The sequence below is a fragment of the Staurois parvus genome, unplaced genomic scaffold (genome assembly GCF_062004578.1).
Source record: "Staurois parvus isolate SC_StPar_1 unplaced genomic scaffold, SC_StPar_1.0 ptg000084l, whole genome shotgun sequence".
NCBI lineage: Eukaryota > Metazoa > Chordata > Amphibia > Anura > Ranidae > Staurois > Staurois parvus.
In genome coordinates, this window is record NW_028317880.1 from 491,225 (window position 1) to 512,063 (window position 20,839).

The 20,839-nt window shown below is 42.6% G+C and overlaps 1 protein-coding gene across 1 annotated transcript in view; it reads left to right on the top strand.

Moving 5' to 3' along the window:
- Window positions 1-591: 591 nt before the first annotated feature.
- The window catches only part of ZC3H7A (zinc finger CCCH-type containing 7A), a 113,549-nt gene continuing 93,301 nt past the window's right edge, over window positions 592-20,839 (top strand). The window contains exons 1-4 of the mRNA XM_089669933.1: window positions 592-719; window positions 14,476-14,589; window positions 15,474-15,513; window positions 15,597-15,794. Of these exons, the coding sequence (XP_089526059.1) occupies window positions 14,522-14,589; window positions 15,474-15,513; window positions 15,597-15,794 (306 nt within the window). The 5' untranslated portion in view covers window positions 592-719; window positions 14,476-14,521. The remainder of the gene's footprint in view (window positions 720-14,475; window positions 14,590-15,473; window positions 15,514-15,596; window positions 15,795-20,839) is intronic.

The following is a 20,839-nucleotide window of genomic DNA, read 5'->3' on the forward strand; positions in this document are numbered from 1 at the left end:
TATAGTACCCCTTTAATAGTGTCAGTGGGAGGAATACTGCCTCATTGTTGGTGTCAGTGGGAGGAATAATGACTCATGTTGGTGTAATTGAAAAGTAAAGTTCCCTATCAATTGTGTCGGGGAGGGGGGGTGCTAGTAGTGTCCCATTGGTGTCAGTGGGAGGAAGTGTCCCATTGTTGGTGTCAGTGGGAGGAATAGTGCCCCATCAATGGTGTCAGTAGGAGGAATAGTGCCCCATCAATAGTGTCAGTAGGAGGAATAGTGCCCCATCAATGGTGTCAGTGGGAGGAATAGTGCCCCATCAATGGTGTCAGTAGGAGGAATAGTGCCCCATCAATGGTGTCAGTAGGAGGAATAGTGCCCCATCAATGGTGTCAGTGGGAGGAATAGTGCCCCATCAATGGTGTCAGTGGGAGGAAGAGTGCGCCATCATTGTTGTCAGTGGTAAATGCCCCTTTAATAGTGTCAGTGGAAGGATAGAGATCATTTGTTGGTGTTAATGGAAGGAATAATGTGCCCAAAGGATCCATTAACAACAGGCAGAGGCCCCATGTGCCCCTCGGTCATCACATCATGCTATATCCTCTCCAACACATGCCAGGCTGGCATGTGACGCTGTGCCAGACGTCTCTTCGGTCCTTCTAACAGTAGGCGGCGCTGTGACAGCCGGCAGCCCCGACATCTTAGAGGGAAGAGAAGAAAGGGCGCCTTATCTGCAGGTGAGGAGTGCTCGGTGTGAGGTGGATATGTGGGGGGAGTGCGGTGTACGGCTCATGTAGTGTGTGGAGGCTCCGACTATAGTACGAGGGGAACCGGTGGGGGTGTCGGGCCCGCAGCTGGGCGGTGTGTAGTCATACAATGTCCGCTCACATATGGTGTATGAGGGGAAGTTGGGGAGGACGGGGCTGTGTGATTTCCAGGCTCTTGTCTGTGGAAATGTGTGGACTTGGTCCGTTGTAAACTTCCTGAGTTCTCCTCAGGGTGGATGAAGTGTGCTGATATCCGGTCCGGGTGCTGTGTGTTCTATCACCCTCTATAGGAGGAGGGGACCATGTGTAATGGGGGGGGGGGCACTGGACACCCCCTTCTCCTACAATGGTTTCCCCGACTGAACACCTATAAAGGCCCAGTGTTGGGGTTCATGTACACAAACGCATTTGGTGCACATCAGTGTAATTTTTTTTTTTTTAGCTGGTGGGGGTTCACAGGTGTCGGAGCCCAACAGGTCAGTGATGACTGACAGACATTATGGCTTCTCAGTCCAGGGACACACTAAGTCCTCCATCCCATGAATGTTTCTTGAATGCACAACAAAACACAGGATGCCATAAATAAGCACTTCTTTCCAACAGGAAATATTGAATCTCCTGAAATAAAAGATGTTCAATGAAACCGCAAGCCCAGAACAGTAGCTAAGTGGTTAGCTCTTCCAGCTATGATCACTAGGGTCGTTGGTTCAAATCCCAACTACGGCACCATCTGCCTGGAGTTTGCATGTTCTCCCTGTGCCTGCGTGGGTTTCCTTTGGGTATTCTGGTTTCCTCTCACACTTAAAAGACATGCTGGTAGTATGTGTATGTATGAATGTGAGTTAGAGACTTTAGACCAGTGGTGGCGAACCTATGGCACGTGTGCAGCGGCACGCAGAGCCCTCTGTCGGCACACTAACCAAGTCGCCCCAGCAGCCGAGCATCTGATAACAGCGCACATAGGGGCCGATGCGCATGCTCGGAAAGGAGTGGGGCCGATGCGCATGCTCGGAAAGGAGTGGGCCCGATGCGCATGCTCGGAAAGGAGTGGGCCCGATGCGCATGCTCGGAAAGGAGTGGGCCCGATGCGCATGCTCGGAAAGGAGTGGGCCCGATGCGCATGCTCGGAAAGGAGTGGGCCAGATGCGCATGCTCGGAAAGGAGTGGGGCCGATGCGCATGCTCGGAAAGGAGTAGGAGCCTCTATAGGACCGCGCATGACTGAAGGGAGGGAGAAATTGGTTACCCAGCTAGAGAACTGCAGATAGGACAGAGCTCGGACCAGAGGGTTAAATTATAGGGACTTCTTTCACTGTGTTTGTAGGGGTGAGGCAGCCCACTGAAATGAATAGTCTGCCTACACTGAGGATGCAGATGTGTGAACTTGGCCCTATTGGAAACACACATTGGTCCAGCTTGGCATTCAGGTTTAATTGCAGAGTTGGCACATTGCGATGAATAAGTGGGTTTGGGGTTGCAGTTTGGGCTGTCAGTCTTTAAAAGGTTCGCAATCACTGCCTATGGCTGGCCATACATTGTACAATTGTCTTACAAATTTCTGTACAATTTCCTTTAGATTTACCTTCAACTATGTAGTGCAAGAACTTGCCTAATTGAATACAGTTCAATACAGAATACAGTAAAGTGTTGTTTAGGTTTGACCTCATATTATATGCTTTTTTGGTAAATCTAAAGGAAAATAGGTCAAGAAAATTGTATAATGTATGGCCAGCCTTAGACTGTTCACTCCTTGAGAGCATGGACTGATGTGAATGTACAATATATATGTAAAGCACTGCATAAATGGACATCACTTTTATAAATACCTGTAATAAATAATAAGGCAGCACAGTGGTTAAATGGTTAGCACTTCCACCTCGCAGTACTAGGGCCGTTGGTTCGAATTCCAGCCATGGCAACACCTGCCTGGAGTTTGCATATTCTCCCTGTGCCTGCGTCAGTTTCCTCTGGGTACTCCAGTTTCCTTCCACACTCCAAAGACATGCTGGTAGGTTAATAGGCTCCTGTCTAAATTGTCCCTAGTATGTGTATGTATGAATGTAAGTTAGGGACCTTAGATTGTACGCCCCTTGAGAGTTAGGGATTGATGTGAATGTACAATATATATGTAAAGCGCTGCGTAAATTGACAGCCTTGTATAAGTACTTGAAATAAATATCTTTGGAAAATATTGGGCCACTGCCCTTTGTTGGGGTTAAAAGCACCTAAATACGCTTCCTTTAAAGTTTTACTAAACCCAGGACCCTGCATTCATTATATCTGGTCTCCCTCAGTACACAGAACATGGAAATGCAATTATTTTAGTAAATATAAACTGCTAAATATCTTTTCTCAAGTCGTTAGAGCAGTATTGTGACTTCTATCAGTGTCCAGCTGAGCACTGGTTAAAATTTTCATTGTCCCCTGATTGTCCTATGAGGCTGCTTAGCCCCTGAGCCTCTGGACAGCATTGACTGGCTCTGTGCTGATCACATGCACCCTCCCAAGAAATAAAATAACTTTCCAGCAATACACATCAAACAGAGCGTGTGCAGCTTGCCCCAAAGGCTCTGTCCTATCAGCAAGTGGATTGGGGACTGTGGAAGAAGGGGAGGACCATAGAAGACAGGGTCAAACAGTCTTTTTACACAGTGCAAAGGATAGGTTCCACAGTGAGTATAACAAGCATGCTTTACTGCATATACAGACTGATTTTACTGTGGTGAGTCTAGTAACGCTTTAAGCCCTGGTTCATATCGGGTGCAGCTATTGAAGTCACACTACTTCAGCACGATTTCAAAACCACCAATTAATTTGATTTCAAGTGTGGCTTTGAACACAGGTGTCAATGCAAGTCGCACATGAAATCGCACAAAAATAGTGCAGGAATCTTTTTCAAAGTTGCTCAAGCCGCACCAATTTGAACAGTTCCATAGCTGGAAATAGGGTGCGAGTGCATCCGATGTGAACTGGGGCTTAACATATTTAACCCCTTCACGCCTAAGGGTAAAACAAATCTAAATGCCTAAGCACAATTTTGCAACGTTGACATGTGTTAGTAAAACCGTACATATCACAACTACTTTGTACATCCAGGTGAATTATACCGCATTTTTTTCAGGACAAATTGGGCTTTCGTTTGGTGGTAAATGGTAATATCTCCTGATTTTTTTTTTATTATTATCAAAGGAAAACTGGCCCAAAATAGTAAAAAAAAAAATATTTTTTTTCATTTAGCTGTGTGTTTCTCGTTACTACCATAACCTACCACCAAAGAACAACCCAAAATAAATTCTCCAGCACTTGACGATCGCAGCGATACCATATATATGTATGTTATTTGTACCTGTAGTACAGCCCAGAAACAATAGTGCGCATTGGTTTTTTTTTTAACCTAAAACACTGACACCAAATTTTTTTTTAAATCCTGACCTTTGACCCTGACCTTGACCCAAACAATAACCCTGGCACTGAACTAGATCAAACCTTGATCTAGGCATTTTTTATTTTATTTTTTAATATCTTTATCTTTTTTTTTTTCTACAAACATTTTTTTTCCCTCTCTATGCCAGGAGTTAGAAAGATACAATGTATCTCTCTTCTCCATTCAGAGAGAGGGTGAAAAAAAGGGGGCCGGGTTGCACAGTGACTGATCACTGTGATAGGCTATCACAGCGATCATGTGACCTGGAATCGGGAGTCCCGGGTCCCGATCGTTAGACCGGGACCCGGGGCTCTCAGTGACACCACGGTCTTTGTGCTGGGAGCGCGCAGTGCGGCATGCTCCCAGCACAAAGATAGGTATGCAAATATGGAACAAAGCCCAGTTCTGTGAGGCCGCATATTTGTGTGACGTCAGCGTCCAGGGGTTAAATAACCATATACAAACCAATCATATTTGAAACAAATAGTAAACATCAAAGCTCAAACACCCAGACTTGAGCTGAACATAACAGTTCATTAACCTGTTGATGCAGGCTGCACGCATATATGGCTCTGGTAAAACTACTAACCATGCTGAGAGCGCTTTCTCAGCACAGTAGCCATCGCTTAACTCTTGATGCATACTTGTAATCGCTTTCAATAGCTTTCCAATCATGTGACAGCGGTCACATAACCTGAAGGCCCATCTCTGCCTCCTCTCGTGTTTTAGAACCATTAAAAGGATACGTTCACCTTTGTTGACTTGGGATATTGATCTGGTCAGTTAATCAGCAGAGGGGGTTGTTAATCAGTTTCAACTGCTTTGGTGTTAATGAAATTAACAACAGTTGCACTAGATGGGCAACAATGAGACAACCCTCAAATCAGGAATGGTTTTACAGGTGGAGGCCAAGGCATTTTTTTCCCTACTGCATCGTTTCTGACTGTTTTTCACTAGTTTTGCATTTGGCTAGAGTCAATGTACTGGTAGCATGAGGCGATACCTGGACCCTACAGAGATTGCACAGGCAGTCCAACTCCTCCAGGATGGCACATCATAATGTGCCATTGCCAGAAGGTTTGCTGTCTCTCAGCACAGTTTCAAGCTTGGAGGAGATTCCAGGAGACAGGCAGTTACTCTAGAAGTGATGGACTGATGAGAGCAGGTTCACTCTGAGCACATGACAGATGTGAAAGGGTATGGAGAAGCTGTGGAGAACGTTATGCTGCCTGTAACATTCAGCATGACCATTTTGGTGGTGGGTCAGTGATGGTCTGGGAGGCATATTCATGGAGGGACACACAGACCTCTGCAGGCTAGACAATGGCACCCTGACTGCCATTAGGTATCGGGATGAAACCCTTAGACCCTTTATCAGACGCTATGCTGGTGCAGTGGGTCCTGGGTTCCTCCTGGTGCTCAACAATGCCCAGCCTCATGTGGCAAGAGTATGCAGGCAGTTCCTGGAGGATGAAGGAATTTATACCACTGAATGGCCCCCACGCTTGCCTGACCTAAATCCAATAGAACACCTCTGGAATATCATGTTTCGGTCCATCCGACGCCACCAGGTTGCACCTCAAACTGTCCAGGAGATCAGTGATGCCCTGGTCCAGATCTGGAAGGAAATACCCCAGGACACCATCCATTGTCTCATTAGGAGCTTGCCCCGATGTTGTCAGGCAAGCGTACAAGCACGTGGGGGCATACAAACTACTGAGTACCATTTTGAGCTGTTGGAATGAAATTTCAGCAAAATGGACTAGCCTGCTGCATCATTTTTCACTTTGATTTTTGGGGTGTCTTTGAATTCATTCCTCTGTAGATTGATAATTTTAATTTCCATCAAATGATGGGGCATACTTATGTTCCTAACACATTACCAGTCCAGAAGTATACGGGCGCGATTTCCCATAGAAGTCTACGGGGCGCGACTTCCCATAGAAGTCTACGGGGCGCGACTTCCCATAGAAGTCTACGGGGCGCGACTTCCCATAGAAGTCTACGGGAAGCAGTGTGTGAACCCAGGCACCAGGACGCAATTTTTAGTTGCCTGTGCGACCTGGCCTTTGGGATTTGTCGAGTCATGCATGGGGCAGTGTAATACCTATGAAATGTGCTGGCCTTGGACCCTTTGTTTCTTAGGGATTTTTACAATTATGCATCTCTGCCCATATGCCAGAAACACAGGGAATGACAATTATGTCATTCCTAAGGGCTAAAGGAAAACTTACAGAGTCACAAGGGGTGTGATTCATGTTACATTATGGGACCTTTTGGTGTTTTCGAGTAAGCGCTTCCTGGAATGGGCCAGGCGCCCGCCCATTTTAGGATTGTTGCCAGATTACAAAGAACCAGGGTATTTAAGAGAGGCCTGGACAAGATGAGATCAGGAAGGCCTCCCATGCGAAAGGGGACGCTCTGATGCTGGGGATCTTGCCAAGGTTGTATGGATTTATCAGTCTCGATCGTGACCCAGGCTTCTGCACAGTCTCCCATGCACTATGGTTTCGATGAGGTCATTTCCTTCCCGTAGCTTTGGTAATGTATTAATTCTATGTTGTGACGCTGTCAAAAGATTGTTGTAATACTCACATTACTATTGGTGTGTGTTTTTATGCAGATTGTGATGACTATAAGATATATCCTCCTGTGTGTCGTGTGATAATAAAAGTTGAGGTTTTGTCAGTGCAAGAATATTGCAGTTGGATTCTGTTATTTCTTGGGGAGCTGAGTGAATGCTGCATGATGTGCCAGGGCGGCTTTACACTTGGTAGTGTTTCTCTCACAAGCTTAGAATAATGGTGTAAGTGCTGGTTAGACGTACCTGTGTATTGTGTGTGTGACTTGCTCTTTGTTTTGTGTCCAGCCTTGCATTACAGGCAGTTATGTGTTTTGCCGGCATAGGTATGCACCGGTGTTGTCACACCCTGGGTGCGTTCAGGGCTGTGCAGCCATACGATGTCATATTGGGAGCAGTGGCTGTGTCCTTACAACCACTGCGTACCAATAGACTGTAGTCAGATGTGGACATACACAACACTGGTGCTTACCTGTGTCAACAAAACACGGCCCTGCAATGGGAATGCACGTAAAAGCCAGGTGTGAACAAGGGCTAAGAACTCATTAACATGAGTTTTGCTCTAAAGAGCGATCCAAATGCAGATTGCGCTTGGATTTGACAGGCACTGAGGAGGCATTTAACCCCTTGAACCACACACTAGCATGCTACAATTTTATGCATTACATGCGGGTGTGGGGTGCTTGCAGAGCAGCCCCACTCATTTGAACACCTGCCAAAAGTGACAAGGGGTATAATCCTGCTGCGGCATCTGTACAGCCCCGACTGCTGTCTCTGAAACTAAAGAGGGTGTCAATTGAAGGGTGGTAAAAGTGAAGGTCAACCACAGGTTTTTACTGCCCCAAAACCGCTAGTGTTAATGAGCACTCATTAATTTCTTTACGTTTAACCACTTGGATGTGCGGTGAAATGCGTAAAGCCTTCTATCAACCAGCCTTTGTACAGTCTGCTGGCTGTAGGTGTATGCCAACACCAGTGATTCCCAGGGATGAAAGTACACTGAATTCTTGTTGTGTACACTTGAATACATCCATGTGCATGAGCCCTAATACCTGACCAGCACTCATGGTCTCCTATGCTGAATTGGCACCTTATTGATGATGGATATTACAGCTCTCTACTGCTGGTGCTGCAACTCAGAGTTTCATCTCTCATATAGTGAAAGAATCCTGTTGTTTAAATGTGTAAATAGAATACAAGGGCTTTTTGGAAATGGACAGAATATGATACCAAAGTGATCAGTAAAGAATACCAGTTCTTCTCCATACAGATTCTGTTTCAAGGCATTTTGAATTCGACATTTTTTAATCTTGACAAAGTTTCAGTGGAGCTCCAGGAATTTTTTTTTTTTTTGGAGCAGCATAAGACAAACAAGTTACTTCTATTGATGAGGATTCTATGCCTGAATGGCTGATACTTACTACCCTCATGCCAGATATACAATCAGGTCCATAAATATTGGGACATCGACACAATTCTAACATTTTTGGCTCTATACACCACCACAATGGATTTGAAATGAAAAGCACAAGATGTGCTTTAACTGCAGACTGTCAGCTTTAATTTTAGGGTATTTACATCCAAATCAGGTGAACGGTGTAGTAATTACAACAGTTTGCATATGTGCCTCCCACTTGTTAAGGGACCAAAAGTAATGGGACAGAATAATAATCATAAATCAAACTTTCACTTTTTAATACTTGGTTGCAAATCCTTTGCAGTCAATGACAGCCTGAAGTCTGGAACGCATAGACATCACCAGACGCTGGGTTTCATCCCTGGTGATGCTCTGCCAGGCCTCTACTGCAACTGTCTTCAGTTCCTGCTTGTTCTTAGGGAATTTTCCCTTCAGTTTTGTCTTCAGCAAGTGAAATGCATGCTCAATGTTCACTTTAGCAATACTAAGAGAAATCCAGGAATGTTTTTTACTTTTACTCAAGATCACATGCAAATGCCATCAGGCAGGTTTTATCTGTAATGTTTCCTGTTGTGCAGAAACATAACAATTATACAGTCTCAGGGGTGACTATTCTCCTGAATCATAGGTGGTATGTGTATCTCAAGGGGCTATGTCTGCTTATTATATACACTTACACAGAGTTCTAATTATGTCGTTGAAACAGTGTATCTTAAAGGCAAAATTGTTGTTGGATTTGTATAGAATAGGGAAAGGTTAAAGCAGTAATAAACCCAAAACCAAAAATGTAACCTATTGCAGTTTACCAATCCTTCGATGTGGTGGCTGCATTAGTTTTCTTTTTTTTGGGCTTTTTTCCCTCGGATTTCACCTGGTGACCTGGCCAGTAACATGTCCTGCATTAGTGAGACGCCACTCTGGATGAAGGAGCACAGAGGGCACCTTTGGACAGCAGCTTTGTCAGTCTGGGGGAAGGGGAGTGTTAGGTATACTAGCAGACTTAAATACACTGACAAATTGAAGCCAAACTCCAGCTAACACTTTTTAATTATTTTGCGATAAAGGTTTTATGTGAAATAAAAGCTGATCTTTGTAAGCACCCTTGTCAGTGTTAAATGGTTTTTCTTAACCCTATAACTACTACAGCTGCAGGAAAGCCTGTTCTGTTGTAAAAGAACACATTTTCTGGCAGGATCACCAGGTGAAAATAAAAGAAAGCCTAAAAAAATAAAACAAATGCAGTCGTCACATCTTAGAATTAGTAAGCTGCAATCTAATGTTTGCTTTTGGGTTCAATATTGCTTTCAAGCTTAAGCCCCGGTTTGCATCAGTGCAACTTGTCCTTACATGGTGCTGTCACAATGCTTTGTGCCCAGGACAAAAATGTATTTATTTATTTCTGGTACTTATATAGCGCTATCAATTTACGCAGCTCTTTACATATATATTGTACATTCACATCAGTCCCTAACCCTCAAGGTGCGTACAGTCTAAGGTCCCTAACTTACATTCATACACACACATACTAGGACCAATTTAGACAGGATCCAATTAACCTACCAGCATGTCTTTGGAGTGTGGAAGGAAACCGGAGTACCTGAAAGAAACCCACGCAGGCACAGGGAGAACATGCAAACTCCAGGCAGGAGGAGCCGTGGCTGGGATTTAACCATTTCAATACTGGGCACTTTTACCCCTTCCTGCCCAGTCCATTTTTCAGGTTTCAGCAGTCTCACACTTTGACAATTGCGCGGTCATACAACATTGTACCCAAACTAAAATTTTATCATTTTCTTCACACAACTAGAGCTTTCTTTTGGTGGTATTTAATCACCGCTGGGATTTTTATTTTTTGCTGAATTAACAAAAAAAGACCGAAAATTTTGAAAAAAAACCCCACATTTTTCTTTTTCTGTTATAAAAGTTTGCACATAAATAATTGTTCTTCATAAATTTAGGCCAAGATGTATTCTGCTACATTTATATGGTTAAAATAACCCAAATTAGGATGTATTTTTTAGTTTGTAGTAAATTTATAGAGATCACAAACTATGGTATAGATCTGAAAATTGATCAATTCTGAAGTACTGATGGCCAATCTAATTTCTTGAGGTCCAAGAATGTCAGAACAGATATCCCCCAAATGGCCCCTTTTTGCAAAGTAGACAGTCAGACGTACTTCACGAGGCATGGCGAATTTTTTGAAGTTATATTTTTTTTGTCATAATGTTTTGGAAAATTAAAAAATGTATAAAATTATTTTCACTATTTTTTTTTTTACATACTGTCACCAGTGCAGTACAGCGTCATCATATAACTGGCATGGCGGTGATCAGGGACACTGACAGTATGAAAAAAAATATATAATTTTTTTTTTTAATTTTACATTTTTATTAAATGTTTTTTCTTTTTTTTAAGATTTTTTTTTTCATATTTCACTATGACCAAAGTAGTACAATGTTACCATAGTAACATTGTACTACTTTGGGGAAGTGATCAGTATTTTGTTTTTTACAGAATTTGCTTATAGCAAAGAATTACTTTGCTATAAGCAAGCATTTACCTGAATGACATCAATTCCTTTAAGGTTTTTTTTTTTTTTTTTTTGTGCTTAGCTGTGATTTGGCCACAGCTATTCACATGACGTGCATGTGATCGCTGTGACCATTCACAGCTAGACACTAGTATACAATGGATAGCATGAATGAAGCCATCCATTGTATACAACTGTCATGTGACCTGCTGTGATTGGTCATAGCAGGTCACATGGTACCGGCAACGGGGGGCCGGTACTCAGATCTGTCATCGGCCGTGTCTGAGGTACACGGCCGGTTACAGATCGCACTGCTGCGCGGCTCTGCAAGTGCGAAAACTGCGCATGCCCGGGAGGACGCCATTTGGCGTCCACCCCGGAAATCTACAGCATTTTGCCAGCCGCCAAACGGCTATTGGCCGGGCGTCTTTTGGTTAAACCAACAACCCTAGTTATTGCCAGGCAGAAATGCTAACCATTTAGCCACTGTGCTGCCCCATGTGACTTGACAGATCAAAGGTGCATGACAGGTCACACCCTATTTGCCGCTATGGAACCGTTCAAATCGGTGCGACTCAGAAAACGGTTCCTGCACTATTTTTGTACAATTTCATGTGCCGCTTGCATTGACATGTGTAAATGAAGTTGCACAGATGTGTCAAGCCGCACATGAAGACGTACTGATCAGAGGCTTTGAAATCGCACTGAAGTAGTGCGACTTCAAAGCCGCACAGGTGTGAACTGAGTTTAAGTGTAGATAAAAATAATAAATCAGCCAAAGGGACATTACTTTCAGTAGGATGTGTCTCTTGCACTGGTGTGTCCTCCTTTAGATAAGATCTTCCTCCTATAATGCCCCACTACCCCTGCTGCCATAATCTTCTGGTGCAAGGGGGTGTTAATACAGCTAAGGGGTCACAGGCTCTCATCAAGACTTTGCCAACCCTTTATGCCTAATTCTTCCATTCTTAGAAGTCATACCACTGCTTCTATAAATGAAACCGGATCTAAGAATGGAGGAATTGCTGATGATTGATAGCTCTGCTCCCTCTCTTGTCGTATACACCTCCAATTTTTTGGTGGAGTGCACTCTGCTGCAGCGTTCCCATCCCTGCATATACAGTTACAGGACTTCACCCTTCATCCTGAATACAGGGCAGGCAGAGGTAGGGGCTGACTTGGTTTCTTTTTCGAACACATTTTTGTTATTCTGGCAAACATGACAGTTGTGGTATAGATAGTTCAGTCCCTGGACACAGAGGGGTTTATTTACTAAAGCTGGAGAGTGCAAAATCAGGCTCACTTCTGCATAGAAACTGATCAGCTTCTAACCTCAACTTGTCCAATTGAGCTTTCACAGTAAGCCCTGGTTCACACTAATGCGGTGCAGAATCCACAGCGTTTTCTGTGCGAATTCTGTACCGCATCAGAATTGTACCCTGTTCATGCAAACCGCTGCGGGTGTGTATGTTAACACCCCGAAATCGGTCCGCAAAATGCAGTGTGATGTACAGAATTGGATCGCATAGGTGTGAATACTCATGCGCTCCGATTCTAGTGCAGACCAAAAAAAGTGTCCTGCATCGTTTTGGTGTGGTGTGATTAGAGCCATACAAAATGTATGGCTCCAATCGCTGACTGGGTTCCATGCAGAAGTGAGCCTGATTTTGCACTATTTTAAGCTTTAATAAATAAACCCCATGGTCTCTAGTATGGCAACTTGTAGGGAGATGGTTTTTATGCTTTACCCATGTTTTTTCCGATATGGGTGTATGTATATATCTATAGACCTGCATGGTTGTAGTTCATTTGTCTCTGCTTGTGACCTTGATAAGCAGGTTCTATGTACTTTCAAAACATTGGTGTTATGTCCTGACATGGGTAATTTGTTGCTCTGGATTCTAAGTCGCCGTGCATGTTTGGATTTACATGGTGCCACCTTTTAGCCATGCACACATCCCTACAAATGCACAATTTGTGCAGGATGGTTTAGTGTGGTGTGAGCAGAAAAAACTCACAATCAGACCCCTTTGGCTGCCACTGACATATTTCATATCCAGCACACACAGAGTCATACACATGTACAGTGCTCAGCATAAATGAGTACACCCCAACAGATTTGTCAGAAAACCTTTCCTTTCCTTGCAGAATTGCAATTGCGCGGTCATGCAACGCTGCATCCAAATTAAATTGACGTAATTTTGAGAAAAAATAATTTTGACTTTTTGCTATTAAACATGCCCAGTAAAAAGATTTTAAAAATCAAATTTCTTTATGAATTTAAGCCAAAATGTATTCTGCTACATGTCTTTGCTAAAAAAAGAAATCCCAATACATGTAAATTAATTGGTTTACGTGATACAGCATTTACAAATGTCAGTATATATATTGGGCTTTTTTTTTTTTTAAATATTTTTACTAGTAATGTCGGCGATCAGCGACATATATCAAGACTGCGGCGGGCATTCTGACACTGGGGGGACCTGACTTGGTGTCACTGACATCCCCTTTGACACCAATACAGTGATTAGTGCTATAAAAAAAAAAAAAAAGCACAGACACTGTACTAATGGCACTGGGCAGGAAGGGGTTAATATGAGGGGCAATCAAAGAGTTAACTGTATGCTGTTTTACTCTGTCCTGTGTCTGTGTGCTTCACTGTAAGCACACTGCTTTGGATGGCTGTGCTGTGCACAGCCACCCAAAGCAGTGGGCATGAGCCGACAGGCAGAACTGTATTGTTTACATACAGTTCTCCTCCCCGTCGGAGATCCTTGGCAATCACCGGGCGCCAGCGAGTAATCACGCGCCCCCTACCCAGAAATGCAAAATGACGTATATATATGTGATTTTGCGCAGTCGTGCCTCCCTGTAGCAGTATTTCTGCTATAGGGCGGTCGAAAAGCGGTTAACAAAGAATACCCCTTCCCGTTTCATTCTGTCTGCAATGGCACTACATGAAAGAGAAATGTCACAAGGCCTGAGAAAGAAAACAAAAAAGGTGAAGGCTACAGGAAGATCAGCAAAGCTTTACATATCAGTCAGAATACTGTAGTAGAAGTGATACAAAAATGTAACAATATAAACACTCCACAACGCAAAAAAAACAAAACATATTAATGTGTAAAAAAGACCCTAGTACTGCCAGGCGGAAGTGCTAACCATTTAGCCACTGTGTTGAGCATCACTCTCCATCCAACATCCAGGCTCTAAAAGAGGTCGTTCTTGAAGAATGGAAAAAGATAGATGTTGCAATATGTCGCCAACTTCTTCATTCCATGCCTTGCAGACTTGGTGCTGTCCTTACAAATCATGGCGGTCATACAAAATACTAGATTTAGTAGTTTTTGTTGTGGGGTATATTCATTTTTGTAAAACTGCAGATTCTGTAATATAGGTTATTTTATTAACCTTACTTTCATGTGATGAGCTAAATAAATGTTCTATAAAACGTTTTGTCCAAATTTTGGAAATTGTTCTTGTGTTCATTGAGATATTGATTGAAATCGTACTTTTCAAAAGGGGTGTACTCATCTATGCTGAACACTGTATGTCATATCTGGCACACACGTATGTCATATCCGGCACACAGTCATACACGTATATCATATCCGCCACACATACATACTGGCTGTATTTACATTTCATCAGCCTACTGTTACCTTTCTTATGGAAGTGATTTGTTTACAGTATTATACTGAACAGCTACCCTTTTAAGTAACATAAGCTCTTGTAATAGCACTTCTGTACATTTATGACACGTAATCCTTAGTTTTCTAGATTTGCATCTACTGTGAAAATCTGATGAAGACGACAAGATGTCCAATGAGCTGACTGATCGACACAACAGGCAGGAGGACATAAAAAATGGACTTGAATTTATTCAGTGAGTTTTGTTCATGCCATTGTTTACACAACATAGTGATGAGTGTGTGTGTGTGTATATATATATATATATATATATGTATATATAATGCTAGGTATATTTTGTTTCTTTATGTTTGTTCAATGTTTCCCGGGCTAGGAGTTGGATTGCTTCCCCCTACCTCTGAAAGAAGTTTCCAGGGCTTAGGGAGCGAGATGCAAATAACCAGCCTGAATATTTATCATGCTCCTGTGAATACCTGGAGAGGAGTGTCTAGAAGGGGGCAGGAAAGGTGATAAATAGCCTGATGCACTAAAGAGCTGAGTTAGCTCCCTCTGCTGTCCGCACTGAAAAAAGACAGGACACGGTCTTTGACAAGTCCTTTATGAAAAGAAAAAAATAAAAGAATGTCATCCACAGTAGATCCAACGTCAATCACAATGCCCGCTGCCGACCCGAAAAAAGAATGTTAAAAAAAGTCTCCGCTTCCGACGATGGCTCCCGCTGTCTGCCAGAAAATTCCAAATGCCTTTTTTTTTTGCTGCTGTGATCTGATTTCCTTTTAGAGGGTGGCTACATGCATTCTCCAAGGTCCCTCTGTAAGCAGGAATGTAGCCACCCTCTTTTGCTTGCTGTGGAGTAGGGACATCAGAATGTGTAGTGTGCGCAGAGTAGTGCGCATGCTTGAAACTAATGTGCGCTGCTTGTTCCAAACATATGGAAATGAGAGGGAAAAAGAAGTGGTTTAGGAGCTGAAGCAGGAAGTTACAAGAAGGCAGGTGAACACAGTAAGAAACAATTTCATGAAAAATAGATTACAGGACCATTAAGTAGTGGATATGTATAGATTATTTTGTGGACAAAAAAAATCACAAATGTTTTCTGAGTTATGTTTTTTATTTCAGGTCTTCATTACCTTTTTTTGGCAGTCAAAAAGAATATGAGGTAAATGGAACATTGCCTTTTTAAATTACAGTATTATTTTTATATTTGTGTTGTTTATGATGTGTTTTGTTTTCCTTTGACAGGTTTTTGTGCAAAAGCTGGTCAGAAACCTTTACAATGAGGGAAATGATCTGTACAAAGAAGGACACAAGAATGAGTCTATCAACCAATACTCAGAAGCGCTTAACCTTGCTAAATATGCCACATCTGAGGAGATTGTGATCACTAGTGAGACACTGGAGAGGTTGCATGTGAACCGTGCTGCATGTTACCTGGCCATGGTAATTGGAGTATTTATACAACTGTCACATTCTACATACAGCTAACTGAACAATAATGTGACCTGATGAACTGCATATTTTTTGACTGAGTCTAACAATATCAATTGACTTTATAATTTAATAATGCGAGCCATATGCCTTTTACAATAAATATTGCTACTTCACATCACTGTGGCATTTCTCCTTATGATTTTTGTTACTGTATAAAATTGTACAGGATCATTACAGTGAATCCTGTTTAGAGCAACACTTAATTGAAATGTCGTTCCCCTGCCACATATACCCACTTCCCCTTCGCTCCTTTGCCACCTGGAGTAAAGAAAATACCTGAGCTAATCACCAGGTCACAGCAGACCAAGCTTACATAAGACCTTTTCTTTGGGGTGAGTGTAGGGAAGTCAAGTGTAAACAGTGGAAACTTTTCAGTTTTCAGCGCTGTCGCACTTTGAATGACAATTGCGCGGTCATGCAGCACTGTACCCATATGAAATTATAATTTTTTTCACACAAATAGAGCTTTGTTTTGGTGGTATTTAATCGCCATTGCGTGTTTTATTTTTTGCGCTATAAACAAAAAAAGAGCAAAAAATTAGAAAAATGTTTCTTTGTTTCTATTATAAAATTTTGCATACAGGTAATTTTTCTCCTTTACTGATGTGCATTGATGAGGTGGCACTGATAGGCAGCACTGATATGCAGCAAGGATGGGCACGGATAGGCAGCACTGATGGGTGGCATTGACTGGTGGCACTGCTGGGCAATGACTGGCAGCACTGATAGGTGGCACTACTGGGCACTGGAGGGTGGCACTGCTGGGCACTGGAGGGTGGCACTGCTGGGCACGGTGATCTGTGTCATTGAACACAGCTGATCATGTGGTAAAAGGACGCTGTGATTGGCCTTTTACCACATCACATTATCAGTTGTGTCCGTAGGACACAGCGATCATGGAGATTGCCAGGTGCTTGCCGTTGGGGGTGCACGGGATAGCGCGTTCTGGGAGGGCGTCATATGACGTCCTCGCAGAACTGGAAAACCGCGCTGTAGCCGTCATTCGGCTATAGCCCGGTTATCAAGTGGTTAAACAACTGTGGAAACATTTAGGTAAATCTGTTGCAAAGCATCTTAAACAAGCCTGTTCTCAATCCTAAAGTACTTCTAAAACCAAAACTTTTTTTTTTCTATTTTGTATAAAGTAGGGAAAGGTTAAAACCCCGGTCAGTCTTTCTGTTATTGTGTCCTATTGGGGAAATTTACCTCACTTCCTGTCCAGCAGGAAGTAAGGATAAATCCCCAAAGTGTAGGAAAACCCTTTCTAGACAATTATTGCTCGAGCAAGTGTCTCCGTTGGAAGATTTCCCCCTATTCCTGTTCTCGTCACATGTCAAAATGTTGAGTTGCTTTATCATCTACTGAGGGATACTGTGTTTCATATTCGTGAATCGTGGGCTATAATGCAATCTGCATCTGCAGCCTGTAGTAGTCTACAACTGGGTGGACATATGTGACCCTTTGCAGAGATCTGGAGATTATCTGTACGTGCTGAATATTGTAACCTTTGGGCGCAGACGCAGACTAGAAATCTCCCCCCCCCTTCCCTTTCCCACAGCAGTATTCATTGCTTCAAGCATCCTGGTCTCAGCTTCTGACAGGCCATTTAGGGAGTACTGTCTCAGGAAGTCATTGTTCCTGTTCTCCCGCAGGGAAAATCTCCAGCCTGTTTACTGTTTTCAAGCAGAAAGCTGTTATGCATATTATTCTGGATTTGAAGGCTCTCATAGTTATTATTCACTCTTAATTTTCTTCTGTCAGGATGCATGCCTTTACATCTAAGGATCACCAATGGTTTCTCCCGTTCACCATGGTGGTCAATTTCTATAAATTTGTGCCCATCTTTCAGCTATTCATCTACATCCAGAGTGTTCACCAAGGGTTTGTACTCTTTGAGTACAGGTCATACCTGTTTAAAGGCTACGTGGACAACATGCTGATAAGGAAACGGTCATCAGTGAATCTAGAGATCAATGTCAACATAACTCTTCAGACTCTGGAAGAATTTTTTATTATTGGCTTTTCAGTATAAAGGTGTCATCACTGACACCATCCCATTGCCTATATTATCTGAGTCTTGCACTGGACACTGCTTTAGCCAGTCTTCTCGCCTGGAGAAACTCCAGTTTCAGGCTCATTAATGCCTTTTACACAGATGATCTATCCTGTGGAATTGCATGAGAGTTTTGGTTCTCATTGTATTATGTCTAAGTCATGTAATTTGCCTAGTGTCATACGGGATGCTTGCAAAGGAACAGTTTATCTGAATGGGACAAATCCTCCTCTCTTTAAACAGGGAGATCCAGTTGGGTGAATATGCCAGGACATCATATTTGTGGTGGACAATGTCTCTGGCCTTGCCTTCTTTCCCTTGTCTGCACAAATGTCAGGTCGTCCAAAATAATAAATCAGACAATGGCAAACATCAACAAGTAGAGCCAAAGAGCTTAGCAACAGCCAGGGGAGTAGAGGTTGGCCTGGACAGAACAGTATTCCAGCTCTGTTAGTGGCATGGAAAATTTACAGGTTTCTGAGTTGACAATGCCTGGATCCTGGGGAATAGTCTAACATGCCACGATCTCTGCTTCCACTGGGGAATGCTGGATAATAGATCTGCTTCCTATCTAGGAAGTTAGATAGGCTTTATTCCAGGTCTCACAATCCACTGGTAATGGATGCGCTGGTGGCTTCCTGGGACCTGAGGGACCAAGGTATCTCATACTCTATGATCTCTACCATTAGAATCCACTTCCCAAAAATGTATCATTGCACCTGTAAGGCCTACTTCGGCTGGTATGAGGCTAAGGGTTGACCCATTTCACTGGGGAGTACCCTCAAGCTCAGTTTTCAGCATTGGCTATTCACTTGCAGAGTCGATTGGCTATTCACTCTTCGATCAAGACTTTTGTTCAAGGAGTCACTTATATTTCTGCTCCTATTAGATTGTCACGTCAACCACGGGATCTCAACTTGGTCTTGTCAGTCCTCCAGAAACCTACTTTTAAACCAGTCTGAAATTTCTCTCTGTCTTCTATATCACACAATATGGCTTCATTTGTGGCAATTACTTAGGCTAGAAAGTCTCTGATGTAGCTGCCATGTCCTGTAAAGAATTTGTTTAAGTTCTTCAGAGAGAAAAGGTTATGAATGAAGACATTTATTTGCCTTTCTTTGTCTGGTTACTAAACATTGTAAGAAGATTGCTCATAGTTTTTTGGAAATATCATTTGTTGTTTGCCATTCTGGAGGGTTCCAAGAAATGGGCTTCGGCTTCCAGTTCAACTATTTCCAGGTGTATTCAGCAAACTGATGTACAGGTGTACAAATAGGAACTTTCCCACCCTTTCCTGTTTGTGCCCTCTTCACTAGGGCAAATGAATGTCTTGGGCCTTTCACCATCAGATTTTTGTACCTCAAATTTGTGAAGCTTCTACCTTTTCTTCAGCCCACACCTTCACCTAGTTTTACAAAATACCCCTGCTTTGAACTGCTTGGGGATGTCCATTGGTTCATGAATAGGAAATGCTGTGTCCCTCAATGGACAATAAATAAAATGGGATTTTTGTTCTGCTCATGAAATCTTTTTCTTGGAGTTCATTGAGGGACATAGCTCCCTCCCATCTTGTATTGGATATGGCCTTTTATGGTGTTTTGTGCTGCTTACTACAACTGAAATAGGATGACCGCAGGATGAGATTATGACTCCTAGAAGTTGGCCCTCCTAGCTTTTGGTCTTTACTATCATATGATTTGCAAACAAGCTGTGATTTAGTCTGTGCTGAAAGGTTTAGGTTAGTACATATATGGGGAAAAACCGAGCACCTGAAGTTTAAAAACTACCTAAAGTAGCTACATGATTATGAAAACAACTAAATCCACAGTCTAGTCCAAGAGTGTGTCTGCATTCCAGTAACTGAATTCTAGCAGTACCTCACTATGAGAATGCTTTTATGTGCTAGTTATGTAACTAAACATGTTAAATGTAGTCTACAAAGCTGGGTTTGGCAACCAGTCGATCACAGGCATGTGACATATATTTGTGTTCAAAATAACAGCAGTCAGACATCACTAACCTGATCAATCAGTGTTTTTGGTAGAAATTATATTTCTACATGGCAAATAATTTACTAGCAGGTGTAGTAGAGTAATAGAAATCCAACAGACCCAACAGTCATGACATGCATGCTGCTGATTCTGTGTAATTGAATCACTAATTGAAAGGGGCATGTTCAAAATAATAGCAGTGTGGAGTTCTATTAGTGAGGTCATTCATTCTTTGAAAAACAGGTGGCAATTATTGCCCTTATTTAAGGAAGGAAGGCAGCAAATGTTGTACATGCTGGTTACAGTGCATTTCTCTCTGAAATTCTGAGGAAAATGGGTCGTTCCAGACATTGTTCAGAAGAACAGTGTACCTTGATTAAAAAGTTGATTGGAGAGGGGAAAACATATAAAGAAGTGCAGAAAATGATAGGCTGCTCAGCTAAAATGATCACAAATGCTTTAAAATGGCAACCAAAACCTGAAAGACGTGGAAGAAAGCAAAAAACTACCATTCGAATGGATAGAAGAATAGCCAAAATGGCAAGGACTCAGCCAACAATCGGCTCCAGGAAGATCAAAGAAGGTCTAAAGTTACCTGTGAGTACTGTTAGAATTAGAAGACGCCTATGTGAAGCCAAGCTATCTGCAAGAAGCCCCCGCAAAGTCCCACTGTTGAAAAAAAGACGTTCTGAAGAGGTTACAATTTGCCAAAGAGCACTGGCCTAAAGAGAAAAAAGCGCAACATTTTGTGGAATGATGAAAGTAAGATTGTTCTTTTTGCGTCTACTGGCCGGAGACAGTTTGTCAGACGACCCCCAAACACTCAATTCAAGCCACACTACGCTGTGAAGAAAGTGAAGCATGGTTGCGCAAGCATCATGATATGGGGATGTTTCTCATACTACGGTGTTGGGCCTATTTGTCGCATACCAGGGATCATGGGTCAGTTT